Below are 18,990 nucleotides of genomic sequence, written 5' to 3' on the forward strand. Positions count from 1 at the left end.
GCCTGAGGTTTCTGGGATCCAGACGCTGCTGAGGGGAGAAGGTAAGCAGATGGGACAGCAGTAGGCATGGAACAATGACTTCAATACTAATCAGTTTGGACAAAACAGCTCATTAACCTCCCTTGAGGGTCTGTGTTAGGTGGGTTGCCTCCATTTTCCAGTGGCTGGTTTGGATTTGCTGAGGATCTTAGAAGGTGCCACAAGCTGGGAACAAGTTCTCTTCTGCTCCCAGCAACAGAGGTCTTGCTTCACTTAGTTCAAGAATCAAGGCTAAGTGATTTGAGAATACAGATGAAAACAGGCCCCAACACTGCTTGAGATGGTCCTGGAAGTTGCCACCCAATGATGAATCCATTTGGCTCCAGTTCAAAGGAAAATTCTGCTAATGAAATGCTGTTGGTACTTTGTCCCCAAAGTACCCTGCTTTATCTGTGGGGCCCTTCAGAGCCACCAACTCTATCCTACTGATTCTGGTATCGGCACGACCCCACCCAGAAATGACAACGTCACTAGTGAGGCTGACAGTCTTGCTGTAATTGGGAGGAAACAGGCTGCAGCACATTTGGCAGATTGAGAGTCACCAGTAGCCAAAGTCAGGTTTGTGCAGGCAACTGAAGGGCTCAGAGCCCCCTCACTTCACATGGTGAATAGAGGGAGGCAGTCAAGTTCTAACCTGATGGTAAAGTTGGTCCCTGGGATAGTTTTGTCTCCTTGCCTCACTCTCAAGGAGGCAAGGAGGGGCATTATCTCCCCTTGCTGCCAAAGTTACCTTTGGGGGAGGCTGGTAAGGTTTTATAAAAATCCCTCGTGGAGACAACCTCCTCCACTGGCCCCTAGCTGTCTTCTGCTCCCGGCCACTTCACAGCAGAGTCCAAATCCAGAACCAGTGTGTTTCAAGGGCCTGAGGGTAGGACAGAGTGGCCAGAGACAAGGGTGGGAAACAGGGACACTGGCCATTCTTAGCAGTTCCAAGGAAATGGCCTTTCTCCCAACCACCCTACACAGGCTCAATGGCAATAGTGGCCACCTGCCCTCCCAGGAGGGTCCCAAACCCTCCATGGAGTGCCTCAGAGTGAGTGAGGGGTCAGGCAAGGAAGACCACAAAGATGATGAAGAAGACAATGAGGATGAGGAAGATTTTGACCATGAGCCACCGATTGGAGGTAACTGACTGGAAGTACTTGAGGATCTCTGAATGGGCGGCCTCAACATCCAGCTGGGCTCCAAGCACATTCTCATCGATCCTGGAAACAGCCAGTAGAGAAAACAGGACATTGGATTAAAAAGAAAGCTGAGGTCATCTATTTACTGCTATGGAAAGGTGATCACAATACATAGAAATAAAAAGTGTTTCATGTCATGTGATCTCTTTTGTGTACATGTATGAGTATATACAAGATTTTTAGGGTAGTAGACCATGCTTGGCTCTAGTCTGAAATCTTTCTGTCAGTTATTATCTTAAGATTGAGTTATTTAACAAGGTCTTATTTTCCACATCTGAAAAATGAGATTGCCATAAACAACCCTACCTCCTTTCATGAGGTTTCAATTTTCAGTGAGTTAAATGAGATGTACCCCAATCCATATGAGTACCTAAAATACCTTTGTGTGTGTGTGTGGTTTTTCAAGACAGGGTTTCTCTGTGTAGCTTTGGAGCCTGTCCTGGAACTTGTTCTGTAGACCAGGCCGACCTCGAACTCAAAGATCCACCTGCCTCTGCCTCCTGAGTGCTGGGATAAAGGCATGTGCCATCACCACCTGACATAAAATACGTAATTATAATCTAGCATTTGCTGATTTTTTTTCAGGTAATGAACATTTATTACATTTTTTTTGGTTTGTTTTGTTTTTTAGCATTTTCAAGACAGAGTTTCTCTGTGTAGCCCTCGCTGTCCTGGAACTCATCATGTAGACCAGACCTGCCTCTGTGTTCCAAGTGCTGGGGCTGGGATTAAATATGTGTACCGTACTGGTGAACATTGTTATAATGGGGGTAAAGTTCAGACCACTACAGTAAGAAAATTCTGGTTGGGGGATGGGGACAACTTAATATAGACAGGAACTCAAAGAATAATACAAACCTTACATTCAGAGAGCACTGTCTCTGGGGAAGGATGATTTTTAAAACTTACTGAAGAATACAAAACCTTCCCTGGACAATCTATGCGCACAACCCTAAAACCCAAATTTTGTGGCTGGGCAGATAGCTCAGTAGGAAAAGTGCTTGCTTGGCAACCAAGAGGACCTAAATTTGGATCCCAGTACCCACATAACAAGCTAGCCATGGTCTTACCTGTGTCTATACCCACAATACAGTGGGTGGGTGGAGAAAATAGGAAAAAGTTGGATTTCGTTGGCTACCTGAAAAAACCCAAGTTTCAGGCTAAGGGAGAGCCCCTACCTCGAAGAACAGAGTAATAGGTGATATCTGACGCCTTCCTTTGGCCTACAGCACACATGCAAGTTCTAGGGCAGGCTCCAAAGCTATACAGAGACACCCTGTCTGTTTCAGACACCCTGCCCACCTAGAAAGAATGGCAATCTACTAGGACTGTACAGCCTACTGACATAAAACCTATTTTAACTCATGTAACTACATTCTGTCATGTGTAAAATCATCTCATGACAAATTATTCAAAACATAACCCTATCAGTAAGCAACATATGATGAAACACACCCTAGATTTTGCAGAGGGAAGTCCTTGACCTAGAACCCTCCAGGAGCTGAGTATGACCCAGCTGGGTCCTAGCAATCTGGCTAGAAATGGAAAAGAGCTGGACAGAGGGCTGCAAGCTTAAGTCCTGAAAAGACAAGCAAAAGGATTAAGCTCAACTCAGCATCTCAATTCAGAAACCTGAATTGTGGTTCTTTTTTATGTTGGAGAGGCTAAAATATCAGGTTCATGGCTGTTGGCTATAGCTACTTTATTTTGCTTTTTGAGACAAGTTCTGAATAGCCTAGGGTCCTAGAACTTATTACATAAACCAGGCTGGCCTCAAACTCAGAGAGATCCACCTCTGAGTACTTGAGAGATTAAGGCATATGCTACCATGCATAGCCTTACTCTCTTTTTTCTTTTTACCAATAATGCATTTTTAAAATTGATATTTATTGAGCTCTACATTTTTCTCTGCTCCCCTCCCTGATTCAATCCTCCCATAAGGTCCCCATGCTCCCAATTTACTCAGGAGATCTAGTCTTTTTCTACTTTCTACTTCCCATGTAGATTATATCTATGTAAGTCTCTCTTAGTGTCCGCTTTTTTTGTTGTTGTTGTTGGTTGTTCGAAACAGGGTTTCTCTGTTTAACAGCCCTGGCTGCCCTGGAACTCATTTTGTAGACTAGGCTGGTCTCATTCTCACAAAGGTCTGCCTGCCTCTGCCTCCCAGAATACTGGAACTAAAGGAATGTACCACCATCATAACTACATTTTTTTTTCAATGTAGCTTATTTGTTATCTCACAATGAATAAAGCTCATAATGGCAGTTATAAATGGCTTTGCTTAACAAAAATGGATAAACCTTTTACATGCAATCTTGTATATAAAAGATTATAGAGGCTTGGGAGATGGCTCAGTGGGTGGAGTGCCTGTCTGAGGACCTGACTTTAATCCCTGGGATCCACATGACAGGAGAAACAGCTCCACAGCTGCTGTGCTACTTCTGCACCTAGGCACACCTGTACACACAATCCTGCTGGATTTTTGTTATTTTTGAGAAAAGGTCTCACTGTATAGCCCTGGCTGACCTGGAACTCACCATATAACACACAAAGATCTACCTTCTCCAGAATGCTGGGAATAAAGGCATGTGACCATACCTGGTGGAAAAAAAAAATGTTCTTTGTTTTTTATTTTGTTTTTCAGTTAAAAAGACCAGGAAGAGTGGTAGTACATGACTTTTAACCTTAGCATTTGGGAGGCAGAGGCAGTCACTCAGTTCCATGCCAGTTAGGGCTACATAATGAGACTATGTCTCAAAAAAAAACAAAAAACAAAAAACAAAACAAAACCAAACAAGAAAAGAAAGACAAAACAAAAAGCAATGGGAAGCAGAAAAAGTTGAAAAATCTTCACAATCAAGTACATGTGATCTGTGATAGAGGTGGGTTTTTTTTTGTTCTAAATAAAATAAAGTAATTTTATTAAATTATAAAAGTTTCCATTTTTCCATTTCTGCCCCTCCTCCCAAACCCTCCCACTCCCCCCCCCTTTTTTTTTTGCTGTTTTTGTGAGACAGGGTTTCTCTGTGAAATAGTCCTGACTGTCCTGGAACTCACTCTGTAGACCAGGCTGGCCTTGAATTCATAGAGATCCACCTACCTCTGCCTCCGGAGTGCTAGGATTAAAGGCGTGTGCCGCCGCCACCACCCAGTTTAAATTTATTTTTAAAATTTATTCCTTTTCATGTACATTGGTGTTTTGCCTGCACGTACGCCTGTGTGAGGGATTCTGATTCCCTGAAACTGGAGTTATAGAGAGTTGTAAGCTGTCATGTGGGTGCTGGTGATTGAACCTGTGTCCTCTGGAAGAACAGCTAGTGCTTTTAACCTCTGAGCCATTTCTACAGTCTGGTGCTCCTTCCTGACTACACTGCCTTGTGAAGAAAAAAGGCTGCATTCCTTGCAGTGTGCTATAGCCTGGTTGTCTGTTGGCCTTGTTACTGTTCTTCCAAAAAAGAAAAACTTTTGGTTCTCCAATGTTCCAAATACAGGTTCCAGTGACCCCTGCTTAAATTATTTTGTATAAGGATACATGAAAGGAGATGCTATTTATCTTGTATTGCATTAGGAACCATTTAATGTCAGACTGCCTTTATATCAGGGAGAACAGATATCAGATACAGTACCCCCACCTCCTTGTGTTATAAGATCAAACCCAGGACACGTACATGCTAGTCACTGCCCTACCACTGAACTACATACTCAGTCATTGTTCGTAGCTTTTTTTCCTCTTGAATTAAAAATTCCAGGCAAGAGCCTATGAGATGGCTCAGCAGGTAAGGATGCTTGCCATAAAGCCTGATGGCCTAAGTTTGATCCCTGAAACCCACACCGTAAAAGGAGAGACCGGTTCCCCCATCATGTTGGTCTTAGATCTCCACATGAGGGCCATGGCACATGCACACCAACATATATATATACACACACACACACACACAAAATAAATGTAAAAGAGCCAGGTGGTGGTGGCACACACCTTTAATCCCAGCATTAGGGAGGCAGAGGCTCTGTGAGTTCGAGGCCAGCCTGGTCTACAGAGTGAGCTCCAGGACTGAATCCATAGCTACGAGAACTCTGTCTCAAAAAAACAAAAACGAAACAAAAAAGGAGCAACAGACAGGAAATCCTCTTGCACCCTGTTCTGATGTCCATCTCTAGCTGGCTGATACCTTGAGACTTTTCAACATAATGACCAAACCAACTTTGTAACTGTAATTTCCCTTTCCTGAGAAACTTAACAAACCAGATTCTTTTTTAAATTTTTTTTTCTAAGATTTATTTACTATGTATACAGTGTTCTGTCTGCATACTAGAAGAGGGCACCAGATCTCATTATGGTGGCTATGAGTCACCATGTAATTGCTGGGAATTGAACTCAGGACCTCTGGAAGAACAGCCAGCTCTCTTCAGTCCCTACACCAGATTCTTTTAAGTTCACTATCCTTATGACTGATGGGTTGTTTTTTGAAAAAGCGGCTGGTCCAGAAGTACACAGCTGAGGCTAGCTGATGGTTGTGCCTTTGTCTCCTAGGATTACAATCCACAGTTTCTCTTTATTGTTGTTTGTAATTTCTACAATGACCTTGATATTTATATTTCTTAAACATTTGTTTTCATTCTCTCTCTCTCTCTCCTCCCTCTCGCTCTCTCTTTGTTTTAAAGACAGGGTTTCTTTGTGTAGCTTTGGAGCCTGTCCTGGAACTTGTTCTGTAGACCGGGCTGGCCTTGAACTCACAGAGATCTGCCTGCCCAAGCCTCCTGAGTGCTAGGACTAAAGACGTGGGCCACTACTGCCCAGCTTGTTTTCTTACTTCTCTCTCCCTCTAGCTGCAAGCCTGCACAATTAAGTCTCTTTAAGGTCATAATTCTGTGGGTAGAGGAATATGCCAGCAAATGGGTTCCCTAAGACACAAACCTAACTGCCATTTGAGTAGTTTGCAAGACCTAAAGACATCAGCTACTAACACTTCTGTGTGTTCATCTAGCACCTGGTTCTTCCCAGGCTCACTGTTTCTGTTTAATAAACTCACTAAACTTTGTTTCACCGATCTGTCCTGAGATTATTTCTGAGTGGAGCACCCATATTGCTTACTTTTTCAGCTGTTCCATCACTAGCAACACTGATATTTTCTGTTGTTAGTGACATCTAAAATCAATTTTTTCAAAGAGGTATGTGGATAAGAAGAACATAACATGTTTGATTTTGGCTTCTTTCCTTTACTCCTCCCTTTCTTCCCTTCCATTTCCTTGCAGCACAAGGGCTGGATGTAGTGCTTTTTCTTTCATCCGTTTGTCAGCTCTGTTTCTGACATGTGCAAGGGTGTGTGTGTGTGTGTGTGTGTGTGTGTGTGTGTGTGTAAAATCAGTGTAGCACATGCACGCCTGGTACCTGTAGAGGCAAGAAGACGGTGTGCTAAGTCCCCTGGAACTGGTATCACAAGTGGTTGTAAGATACCATGTAGTTATTTAGACTCAAACCCAGATCCTCTGGAGGAGCAGCAGTCAGTGCTCTTCACCACTGAGCCATCTCTCCAGTCACCAGCTTTTAATTCTTTTTGAGACTGAGTTTTATAGTTGTCCAAGCAGGCTGGCCTCAAACTCACAATCTTTCCAACCTCAGCCCTCCTGAATACCAGGATTATAAGTACAAGCAATGAAACATGACTTTCTTGCTGCATTCTGAAACAAAACTCCTAAAAAAGGTTATCTATTCTTTTTGCTTACCCCTTTTCTTCTGTGGTACCAAGAACTGAATCCACAAGCCTAGTAAACCATAGGCAAGTAAGCACTCTATTATTGCGGACATCCTTAGTTTGTTCTTTGGAACTGAGTCTTAAAATATAGCCCAGACCATGGCCTTGAACTTCCTATGGAGCTGATGACCTTTAAACAACTGGTTCCTCTGCCTTCACCTCCCATGTGCACCACACCAGCCTCCTCACATTTTATTTAACATTTTTTTTACTCTATTACTTTTTAATATTTATTTTCTTATTTTTACTCCTTTAATCTGTACTGTCTCATTAAAGACTTTACCTTTTTAAAGCATTAACTATTTTATGACTCTCTATATTTTTTTTCTTCTCTCTTCCAAGCCTACGTACATTTATCCAACACTGACCAATTTATACGTCTTTTATGTCTGAATCTGTCCTACTGTGTATCTGTAATTCTTTACTGTCCAGGAGCATTTCTTAAAATGCTAAGTGCTTCTTAAAAACTTAAGCTGCGTCATTAATCAGGGTAACATGTTAGTGCCTGCTTGCCCACCTAGTCCAACATGGCAGAGTTGCTCGCGCCTCTGAGCTGTGCGCACTGCCCCACTTCTAGGCATACAACCAGTCCAAGCCGCCATCAAGCAAGCTGCAGCAGCCTGCTCACAAACCCCACTCAAGTGCTCTGTGGCTGGTCCTCCAGCCTGAAAGAGCCAGAGATCACGCTGGCAGCACAACCCAGAAAGTGGGCATTTTAAAACTGCGTGGCTTTTTTCTTTTGCTATGGCTGAGTCAGGAAAACCTCTCTTAAAGGAGCTGTGGCATGCTGCCAGCAAACAGCAAAAAGCTGTGTTAGACTCTGTATTTTTGTGTCTAGAATTCCTTTTCAAACTTTCTCAGGTTTTACATCGATACAGATGACCATGTTGGAGTACCAATTGTTGCAAGGAGGGCCACTTGTTTGTCCCGGCCGCTCACCCCCAAAATAGTAACACAGAAATTGTATAATTGAAACACTGCTTACTTAGCCCATTAGCTCTAGTTTCTTATTGGCTAATTCTTACATCTTAATTTAACCCATTTCTATTAATCTGTGTATTGCCACATGGCAGTGGCTTACCGGGTAAAATTCCCAGCGTCTGTCTCCAGCGGATCCATGGTGTCTCTTTCTAACATTTTATTCTTAATTATATGTATTTGTCTGTGGAGATATTAGATAACCTACAGCTAGAGTTATAGGTGGTTGTAAGTCACTTAAAATGAAGGCTACAACTGAACTTGGGTTCTCTGGAAGAACAGTGAGTAATCTCTTCAGCTTCAGATCTGTTGTGTATATGTATGTGTATGGATATGTGTGCATGTGTGTGCACCCAGATGCCAGGACAGTCAGGTATCCTGTTCTATCAGGCTCTAATTTTCTTGAGACAGTCTTTCACTGACCCTGAGCCCTGCTGCTTTAGCTAGGCTGACTAACTGGTGAGCCCCTTCCATCTGTCTCAGCTCTCCACCTTGCCCATACTGGAGTTTCATGAAAATAGTCAGGAGGGTGGCACTTGTCTATTATATCCTAACATTGAAGAGATGGAGTCAAGGCCAGTCTCAGTTACGTAGGAACTACTATATAGTGAATATAAAGCTAGTCGGAGATAAAATATGAGAGCCTGTCTCAAACAAACATAAAAATTCACTATTTGAAATTTAAAATTTTTTGCTTAACAACAGAATGAAGATAACATTGAAAACTTTTTTTTTTTTTTGAGACAAGATTTCATCATTAGATCTGACTGGCCTGGAATGTGCTATGTAAACCAGGCCAGCCTCAAATGCAGATATCTAGGAATTGGAGAGATAGCTTAACAATTAAGAGCACTTGCTACTTTTGCAGAGGACCTAGGTTCAATTACCAGTCCCCACATGGTGTTTCACAATCATTTCTAACTCCAGTTTCCAGGATTCTGATGGCTTCTTCTGACCTCTGTGGGCACCAAGCACACACATGGCACATATAAACGCAAGTAAAACACTCATATACATAAAATTAAAAGAAAAAATCTAAAAACACCAAACCAGAACAAGACAAAACTCAAGAGATCTGCCCACCTCTACTTCTGGAGTACTGGGATTAAAGGCATATGCCACAATACCTGTTTTCATATAATTATTAAGTTTTTCTAAAATTAGACTTATTCACTTATTAACTTGTTTAATGTATGCTTTCCATGTTTGTATATCATTTGTATGCCTGATGCCTGTGGAGCCAGGGGAGGGCACTGGATCCCCTTGAACTAGAGTTAAATATGGTTGTGCAACACGATGTGGGTACTAGGAATTGAACCCAGGTCCTCTGGAAAAGGAACAGGTGTTCCTAACTGCTGGGCCATCTCTTTTAATTTTTGAAATAGAGCTTGACTACATTTGTAGAGCTGGCCTTGCACTCCTGAGCTCAAACACTGCTCAAGAATAAAGGCTGCATACTGTACTGTGCTCCCCTCTTAGCTGTTTTTGTTTTGGTTTGTTTTTTCTACATTTTTATTTATTAGTATGGAGGGGGCACAGATACAGCAGCAGAAGACAACTCTGTGGTGCTGGTCTCTCGTTTCTCCTTTACCTGACTGCAGCGATCAAACTGATGTCACTAAGCTTGTGTAGAAAGCTCCTATACCCGCTGGGTCAGCTACTAGGCTCCACTAGTTGCTTTCTTTCCTTTTGTCTATGATTCTGAAGACCAATCCTAAGCCTTCATGTATGGTAGGCAAACACTTTATAACCATGCTATAATTCCAAGCCCTTAGTAATTTTTTATTTTTTTATTTTTTAAAAAGGGTCTCTTGGGGGCTGGAGAAATAGCTCAGCGGTTAAGAGCACTGACTGTTCTTCCAGAGGACCCGGGTTCAATTCCCAGGACCCACATGGCAGCTCACAATTGTCTGAAAATCCAGTTCCAGGGGACCTGACACCTTCACACCAATGCACATAAAATAAAAGATAAATAAATCATAAAGTTTAAAAAAAAAAAAGGGTCTCTTGCTGGGTAATGGTGATGATGTCTTTGATTCTATCTCTTGGGAAGCAGAGGCAGGCAGATAGATCTCTGTGAGTTGAAGGTCAGCCTGGTCTACAAAGTGAGATGCAGGATAGCTACACAAAGAAACTCTGTCTTCAAAAAAAAAAAAATTGTTGGGTGATGGTGGCGCATTTGATCCCAGCACTCGGGAGGCAGAGGTAGGTGGATCTCTGTGAGTTTGAGGCCAGCCTGGTCTACAGGCTTTTCCAAGATTGGCTTCAAAGCTACACAGAGAAACTCTGTCTCAGAAAACAAAACAAAACAAAACAAAATTAAAAAAGGGTCTCTCTCTATGTAGCCCTCCCAGACTGTCTTGGAATTCACTATGTAAACCAGACTGGTCTCAAACTCATAGGGATCTGCCTGCTTCTGTCTCCAGGATGCTGGGATTAAAGGTGTGCATCACCACATCAGGCCCTCTTATTAAGTGATTAGAATCTGGTGAGTTAGGACTCAGGGGGGTTAAGGATTCACTCACTCTTCCAAAGACCCCCAAGCTGTACCTGGGAACTTGAAGATGTTAATCCCTGGGGAAGAGAAAGCTCCACTATATGGGGTGAGAGTGGCTCACCTCTGAATAGTTTCCTCCTGTTCTTTAACCATGTGTGCCAACTGCTGAAAAATGGAACCCAGCTCAACGATTGTAGACTCAATGTTCTGCATGGTGTCTGCCCGACTCTGGATGTAGGAATCCTTCAGAAAAAGAAAGCACCATGAACTAGGGCCTGAATTTTTAAGACCTTTTCACCATGTCACATTCCAAACACTCCAGAAGAACAGAAGACAACAGAGGAGCTGATCCTCTAGATTTCAGAGCCTGGGTACCTGCTCGTCAATGAGCTGAAGTTGCTGGCTTGTTCTAGAGTCCAACATGTCGATGGCCACGTCCCTGGAGGCTTGGGACTCTGCTCCCAAAACTATGGGACCACCCCCTGGAGAAGAAACAGGACATGGCACATTTTAATGATTAAAAGCAGGTTCAGGGCCTGGCATGGTAACACATGACTTTAATCTCTGCACTCCTGAGGCTAAGGCAAAAGGATCTGAGTTTGAGTCTGATCTACATAGCGAGTTCCAGGACAGCCAAGACTACAAAGAGAGACCCTGCCTCACAACAACAACAAAAAACAATTCAAGGGGCTGGAAAAATGGCTCAGCAGTTAAGAGCCCTGGCTGTTCTTTTAGAGGTCCTGAGTTTAATTCCCAGCAACCAGATGGTGGCTCACAGTCATCTGAAATAGATCTGGCTCCCACTTCTGGCCTGCAGGCATACATGCAGGCAGAACACTGTATGCATAATAAATAAATCTTACATAAAAAAAAAAAAAAGCAACTTGGGCGGGGAATAGTGGCATATGCCTGTTATACTAGCAATAGGGATGCTACCACAGCCAGAACTTAGCTAATAGGCTTCCCATATTGCTTCTGACTTACCAAGGTGGTTGGGGGCAAGAGGCAGGGCCGACACTGGTGTCCGGGAGAACTGTTCCCGACGGTTCCTCTGTTGTTTCAGGTTCTGATGTTGGGGGGAAATGCAAAGGTTCTGAGTCTCTCTGGAAAGTGGGTATGTTGACCCCATGACTCTGGGTAACTTGTCCCTTCCCCTTTTCCTCTTGGGTCCATACCACAGATTCCTCCCACCGACAGATCCCACTTACCTCAGTCCTTACTTCTAAAACTGATTTGAAGTCATTGGACATGGAAGCCAGTTTTGACTATAAAAAGCAAGAACAATTGGGTCATACAAAGAAGATGCTTTCTATTATTCCCTCCTCACTTCTTCCATCCCCAGGGTCTCACCTGCAATGAAACTACAATGGTGTTGGAATGCGTCTGCAGATGCCGGCCACTCTGGCTACCCTTGGCCCTCACAAAATCTTGAAGTTGAGCAATTTGTTTGTTGAGGTTATTGATATCCTGGTAAGAGACCAGAAACAGAGTATTAAGCAAGAAGTCTTCAGTCATTGACCCCATCTGTGTTACCCCTGGCAGAGAGGATAAGATAAAACCTATTAGTGAAGTGTCTAGTCAGATCAGAAGGTGGCACTAGGACTGTTCAAAGACTGTTCATTCCTTGCAGAAAAAGGAAGTTGATGGTCTCACCATTTGTAAGTGAATGATTTATCTGCCTTCTACTTTTCTGCTATACTTTACCTCGTGAGGGCAAAAATCTTGTACCTATAGCATGCTGACAGAATACTTGAATAAAACCCAAGAAAAGTCAAGAATCACCCTACTTTCCTAGAAGTATCAAAGAAGCAAATTTTTACACAGAATATCTAATACTGCAGAAGACTTGCTGGGATTTACTTAAAATCACATACAGTGAATTCATATCACAGCCAATGTGTCACCCATATTCCATTCTCCACAGCGAGGACAGAGAAAACCTGTTCCAACATACTATTACCCAAGGAGGTATCAGAAAGGCAGAGGTGGAAGGCATCAGGAATAGAGTATGAGAGTCAGCAAGATGGCTCAATAGACAAAAGAGCTTGTTGCCATGCCTGGCAACCTGAATTCAACCCCAGGGACCCATACAAGGGAAGGAGATAACCAACTCTACATGCAGGCCATGACACTCAGATACCACCCCTCAAGACCACAAACAAATATAATTTTAGAATTTTTAAAGTGAGTATGAGAAATACATTGAAAACAAAACATAAGCATTTCTAGAGGCTTTCTAAGTAGGCCCAACCATACATACTCTCTATAACCCTGGACCTACATTCACTGATGACAGGTCCTACCTTCCTAGAGTTTCTGACCAAGTGCACTTTTTGTTTGTTTGCCATAACAGCTCCTTCCTTTGGGTTCTAGCTTAGATGAAATACTATTTCCCATGTAGAAATTCAAACTGAAAGCTTCTGATCACCCAGATTTCCTTAGTCTCCCTATATGTTATCATAAACTATAACCTAAAATACAATCGACAAATAAGATCACCTGACCAGAACCATAATCGACTAAGTGCTTACTGTGTACTCAGTACTGTGTCAAATATAATGAGGGGCCAGGGGGTGTAGGGCAGAAAACACAGGCCCTGGATTTCTTCCCTGCACCCAAACAAAAAATTAAAAAGCAACAACAACAAAAAGCCCATTAACTGCTTTTTATTTATTTACTGTTTAAGCATCTTACAAAGTTCTCTCTCAAATCAGCATTGAAAACTTTTCTACTGCCGGGTGGTAGTGGTGTATGCCTTTAATCCCAGCACTAAGGAGGCAGAGGCAGGCGGATCTCTTTGAGTTCGAGTCCAGTGTGGTCTATAACAGCTAGTTCCAGGACAGACTCCAAAGCTACAGAGAAACCTTGTTTCGAAAAACCAAAAAAAAAAAAAAAAAAAAAGAAAAGAAAATTAAAACTTTTCTACTTAATAATCAATCCCCTCAAAGTCACATCTCCTCCCTTTTTTTTTTTCCATTTTAGTAAATGGCACCACCATTCATCAGATGCTCAGTTGGTCAGTGTGTTTTATACTTAAAATTCCAACAGAGGGGGGCTGGAGAGATGGCTCAGTGGTTAAGAGCATTGCCTGCTCTTCCAAAGGTCTTGAGTTCAATTCCCAGCAACCATATGGTGGCTCACAACCATCTGTAATGAGATCTGGTACCCTCTCTGGCCTGCAGGCACACATGTAGGCAGATATTGTATGCATAATAAATGAATAAATATTAAAAAAACAAAACAAAACAAAACAAAAAAAATCCCAACAGAGGTAGGTGGATTGCAATGAATTTAAGGTCAGCCTAAGTTACAGAATGAGACTCTATCTTAAACTACAAATGGACTCTAGAGTTGACTTGGTGGTTAAGAGCACTTGTTACTCTTATAGAGGACAGGCTCAACTTCCAGCACCCATATGTTAGCTCAAAACCATCTGTAACTGCAGTTCTAGGATATCCAATGTCCTCTTCTGGCCTCCACAGGAATCAAGCACACACATGGCACAAACAGATACATGTACACAAAACACTTCTAAATATTTTTTAAAATGTTTTTATGCAGGCTAGAGGTACATGCCTTCAATCACTACACTTAGGAGGCAGAAGCCAGCCTGGTCTACACAGTAAGACCCTGCCTCAAATAAATAAATAAATAAATAAATAAATACCCAAACAAAGCCAAATAACACCTTTATTCCCTTTTCCTTCAAATGCACATGGAACCATCATTTGCTCACAATGAACCCAAATGATTCCAATTTAAACTTTGCTTTATTTTCCAGTATATATTCTACATCTATCCATATTATCTTCTTTTCTACCTCATATACCCTAACCATCTTCTCTACTCAAAAAACCTCTAAGAGCCTTTTAAATTAATGACTTTCTAGTCTGCATTTCCTATAATCTACTGCCTAAATAGTGGCTAGTATGATCTTCAAAACCAAATCCAAATAAATACATCAAAATAAAGAATATAAGAAAAAACAAAACAGAACACAAAAAAGCAAATCCAGGGTATTGCCATCCCTCTGCTTGAAAATCTCCCAAGAGCTCATCACTCAATTTAGAATACAGTCTTCATGTTTAAGTTGTTTTACGCAGGTCCTCTGTCTGGCCACTGTCTACTTCTCTAACTATATTCTGCCCTTGTGGTATGCGACCCACACTTGAGACCTTTCCCTCCTGCTATGCCCATTTTCTGCACTGCATTCCCACTTTCTGGAATGCACTCCCACCAGATCATCAGATGAGCTCCTTTCCCTTACTATTCAGACACAGCTCAAATACCACTTTTGCAGCCAACCAACCTGAAATATTCTCAGTTTTGAAAATCCAGTGTCAGCAACTGACAAAAGAAAACAAATGGGCAGTTGGTGGGGTGTACACCTTTAATTCCAGCAATCGGGAGGCAGAGACAAATGATCTCTGCGTTTAATTAAGGCCAACTTGGTCATAAAGCAGGCAGATCTCTGAATTTGAGGCCAACCTGTACTACAGATCAAATTTCAGGACAGTCAGGGCTACACAGAGAAACCCTGTCCTGAACCTCTCCCCACACCCACCCCCCCAAAAAAAACCAAGCAAACAAATGATCCCCATAAAATCTGTGGGGCAGATATTACTTTTTTTCTTTTTTCTTTCTTTCTTTTTTAGTTTTTCGAGACAGGATTTCTCTGTAGCTTTTGGAGCCTGTCCTGGAACTCACTCTGCAGACCAGAACTCACAGAGACCCGCTTGCCTCTGCCTTCCAAGTGCTGGGATTAAAGGCATGTGCCACCACTGCCCAGGTTTGGGGCAGGTACTTTTATTATCTCTAACTTACTGATAAGACAGTAGCAACTCAGAATTTAGGAGCTCACACACGGTCACAACCTAAGCAACTTCAGGTTTTTCAGAAACCAGTGAGATTGTCCTTAAGTGGTTAATAACCCCAACAGCAACCCTGAGACTCTTTCACCAGCAGAGCACCTCTTAAATGCATTTGCTCTCTGACCTCTGCCACCATATTTGTACTATATAGTCACACAACTGCCTCCTTAGCCTCTACCCCAGCCCATCCATGTTTCAGATCAGACTCTACATGCTACCCCGACACGATTCTACACCTGGTTATCAAGGTCCATAACGCTCTTACAACTAGCCACTCAGTCAAACAACCAACTTTTTGCTGGTCACTCATTTAGGCAACCAACAGTCAGGCCCGCTACTATTATATAAGCACTTGTAATATACCTGTGAACAAGCAGAAAGAAAAATCCTGGACCGACATGGCGATACATGGTAAAATCCCTGAGCTTGGGAGGCTGAGACAGGAGAACCATAAATTAAACACCAGCATGTAGTAGCCAGGCATGGCATATGCCTTTAATTGCAGTACTCAAGAGGCAAAGACAGGTGGATCTCTAAGTTCGAGGCTAACCTAGTCTAAAGAGAAAGTTCTAGGACAGCCAGGGATATATAGAGAAATGCTGTCTTTAAACAAACAAAACCAAAAATACATGCCTGGCAGTCTTGAAAACAAAGAACCTGCTCCTGGGGTATCTGAAAATCTATCATCTCCCCTCCCATTCTTTTTCTTCTATTTTGGAAAAGTCAAAAGGAGGGAGGGAATGAAGACAAATAAACATACAGAAATTATAGACAATGGACTTGCTTCCTTTTTTTTTTTTTTTGAGACAAGGTCTCTGCATAACTCTGGCTCTCCTGGAGCTCATTATGTAGACCAGGCTAGCCTCAAACTCAGAGATCCCCTGCCTCTGCCTCCTGAGTGCTGTGATTAAAAGTATGTGCCACCACCATCCTCTGGCTGACCTCTCCTTTTTCTAATCAACACCTCTGCATACAGACCCCTCGGACTGTTTGTTAGGTCCTTTTACTACCTCTACCTAGCTCTGAATTCAGCTCACATTTCACACCCTCTGTCCATCTTTCCCAGCATCCTGTTTCATCCATCTTTTTGTAGAATCTTTTCTGTACTATCACCTACCCATTTTAAGTGCAGGCCCTTATGCTGGGTAACTCTTAAGAAGAGTGAGCCTTTGAAGAAAATCATCTTGCTTCCCATTTGTTCCATCAGCATCTAGAACAGTGCTTTATAAATGCTAGATGTTCCTAAGTGTCTACTGACTCAATGTAGGAGCAGGGTGTTTGGACACAGGTCTAGATACTTACCCTAGGGATTCATGGCGATGGAAAATGATGGAAGTAATCTAATTAGAATGCTGGGCTCTCCTGACGGCTAGCAGCTCACCTGTTTGATGATGTATGTTAGCTCCTCAATTTCTACTGCTTTATCATCAAAGAGGGACTTGCGCTTTGCCACTGCAGAGACAGACGAGATGTTACAACGGTAAGGGTAATAACAAGGCTCAGAGGGTAGAGGCCTTGCTTTAAGGCACAAAGGCCTGGTTTAAAATCCCCAGCACCATAGGAAAAGCAAAACCTCCATGAGCCTTACTTCCTAGTACGGTTTCACTGTCCCACTCCCACCTAGGAAAGATCTACCAAACACTTACAGATTGTTAGCTTCTCCAGCTTGGCAAATGTATTGCTGAGATCTTTCCCAATGCGCCTGTAAGGATGTAAAGCATCATCAGTGAAAAGGCTGTGGTAACGGGCAGGAGGCAGGCTATTTCCATAGGCCCCAACACAACCAACCCCACTCAGCCAAATCAACACAGGCAAACTGACTTCTCAGCTTTTATATCACCCCACCACAAAGCCTCTCTTAACTCACTTGGCCATAAGGGTAAATTCACTGCGTTGTCTGGCAGCACGGAGAGCTGGTTTATTTGTTTGGATTCCATTCTGAAAGGTAATGTCAAAAAGTCACTGCTTTAGTTCCCCTTCATGATTCACCGCTCTCTCACAATCCCACTAAACACTCTAGTGCTGCTGGCATCAGACAATCTATAAATTTATCAGGGGTTTATAGCTAAGAAAAAAAGTTTTTCCATGAATGAGAAGGCTTAGAGTTTAAAATTAATGAACTATTGCTAGCTAAAGAAGAACAGGGCTATGTAGTGGAAAAATTCAAATATGAGCAAGAAGATTTAAATAAACAGTTTTGCTGTGCTGTGGAACAACATAACAGAAGTAGATGCAGGTTTAAATATTGACTCATCGTTTGTGGTATTCAGAACAAGTTACTTAAACTATTCTTAGTCTCTACTAAAGACAATTCCTCCACTTTTACTGGTAACATTAGATAATCTAAGATCTGTGAAGTAAATCTAGATAACTGCAGATAAAACGTAAGCATTAGTTGGGCTCACACCTGCCTTTCCACTCCGGATCCTTACCTGACGGCTCTGCAGCGACTTACAAGCGGACAGGAACTCCTGGGTCCGATCCCGGCAGGACATGGTGTCGGGAGGGGAAGGGACCAGGGCCACCGGGGTGGACAAAGGAACGATGTCGCTGCTGCTAGTGATAGCTGTTGCAGGGGACAGAACCTGTGTCTTTGAGAGACCCAGGTAGACACCCTGATCCGTGTTCTTAGATCCGTAGCGTTTCCGCGGGATCATTGAGTCGCATAACCTCGGACTGTTGTGGAGAGGAGAACGTCATTCTCCAGACAGCCTCTTTCCCCAAACTCTTCCCTCAACTAGCAAATCCTCAGGCCCTTTCCCGTATTTGACAGACTTTCGAGCCCAAGGCCACCCGCAGATCCTGCAGCCCGGCCACGGCGAGAAGGGTCAGCTTCCTCCAGGCCCAAGGCGAGCTCCTCAGATTCTCCTTCCAACTTGGCTCTGACGGCCAAAGCACCGGCCGGTGGCCCTAAAGTCGAGAAAACAGCCAGAGCCTGGTCCTGCGGCCCTGAGCCTCTAGCCAGACCTTTGCAGTTGGCCCAGATCCTAATCGTGCCCTCTGGTTTACGTGTTTTCCTTCACCCCATCACGGGAAACCGGCAACCGACCTCCAGAGGTGGACACACTAGGGTGGGCGGAGTGGGGGGGGGAACCTCTTAAGTGTTTATTTAAAACAGGAAGTCCCACCTCCATCAAAGTTCCGCCTGTTGGAAGGCTGCAGCCACTGATTGGACAGGGCCGACGTCTTTCTAAACAAGGCCTTTCCTGATTGGACAGCGAGGTATGCGCTTTCGCAGAGCCGCCAGCAGGACTTGCCCCTGGCTCCCTTCTTTGCCCCCTCCCCCACCGTCAAGTCGCTGCCCCTGAGCTGAGAAGACCGACAAAGACTGGACCCACATTTGAGCGAAGCCCTACCTCCTCTGTTGCCTACCACCGCCGCCACTGCCACTCTCCCCAGGCCGTCGCCGCCTCCTCGCCGGACTTGTAAGCCGCCGAAATCGGACCCGAGAGCAGGAGCCGCCACGTCACCCACGCGTAACCCCACCCCCGTGACGTGCTACCGCGCCACGCCTATTTTTCTAAGCCCGGAGACAGGAAGAGCACACCCCTGCCCCTGCGAGCTCACCTCCGATTTCCCATTGGCTAGGTTGTCGCCGCGGCCCCGCCCCTGAGGCGCAGAAACAGATCCCAAAGGGGCTGGGTCAGAGGCGCCTTAAAGAGCCCGTG

General features: G+C 43.5%; 1 protein-coding gene across 1 annotated transcript; it reads right to left on the reverse strand.

Moving 5' to 3' along the window:
- Window positions 1-513: 513 nt before the first annotated feature.
- Stx5 (syntaxin 5) lies at window positions 514-18,835 on the reverse strand. The gene is made up of 11 exons (XM_048458516.3): window positions 18,679-18,835; window positions 17,755-17,998; window positions 17,190-17,260; window positions 16,969-17,024; window positions 16,704-16,774; window positions 11,802-11,918; window positions 11,660-11,716; window positions 11,436-11,517; window positions 10,827-10,933; window positions 10,573-10,694; window positions 514-1,244 (listed from the first exon to the last, which is right to left on the reverse strand). Exons 2-11 carry the CDS (start codon window positions 17,977-17,979, stop codon window positions 1,085-1,087), a joined length of 1,068 nt encoding a protein of 355 aa, XP_048314473.3. The 5' UTR covers window positions 17,980-17,998; window positions 18,679-18,835; the 3' UTR covers window positions 514-1,084.
- Between the last annotated feature and the right edge of the window lie 155 nt (window positions 18,836-18,990).

The sequence above is a fragment of the Myodes glareolus genome, chromosome 7 (genome assembly GCF_982192425.1).
Source record: "Myodes glareolus chromosome 7, mMyoGla1.1, whole genome shotgun sequence".
NCBI lineage: Eukaryota > Metazoa > Chordata > Mammalia > Rodentia > Cricetidae > Myodes > Myodes glareolus.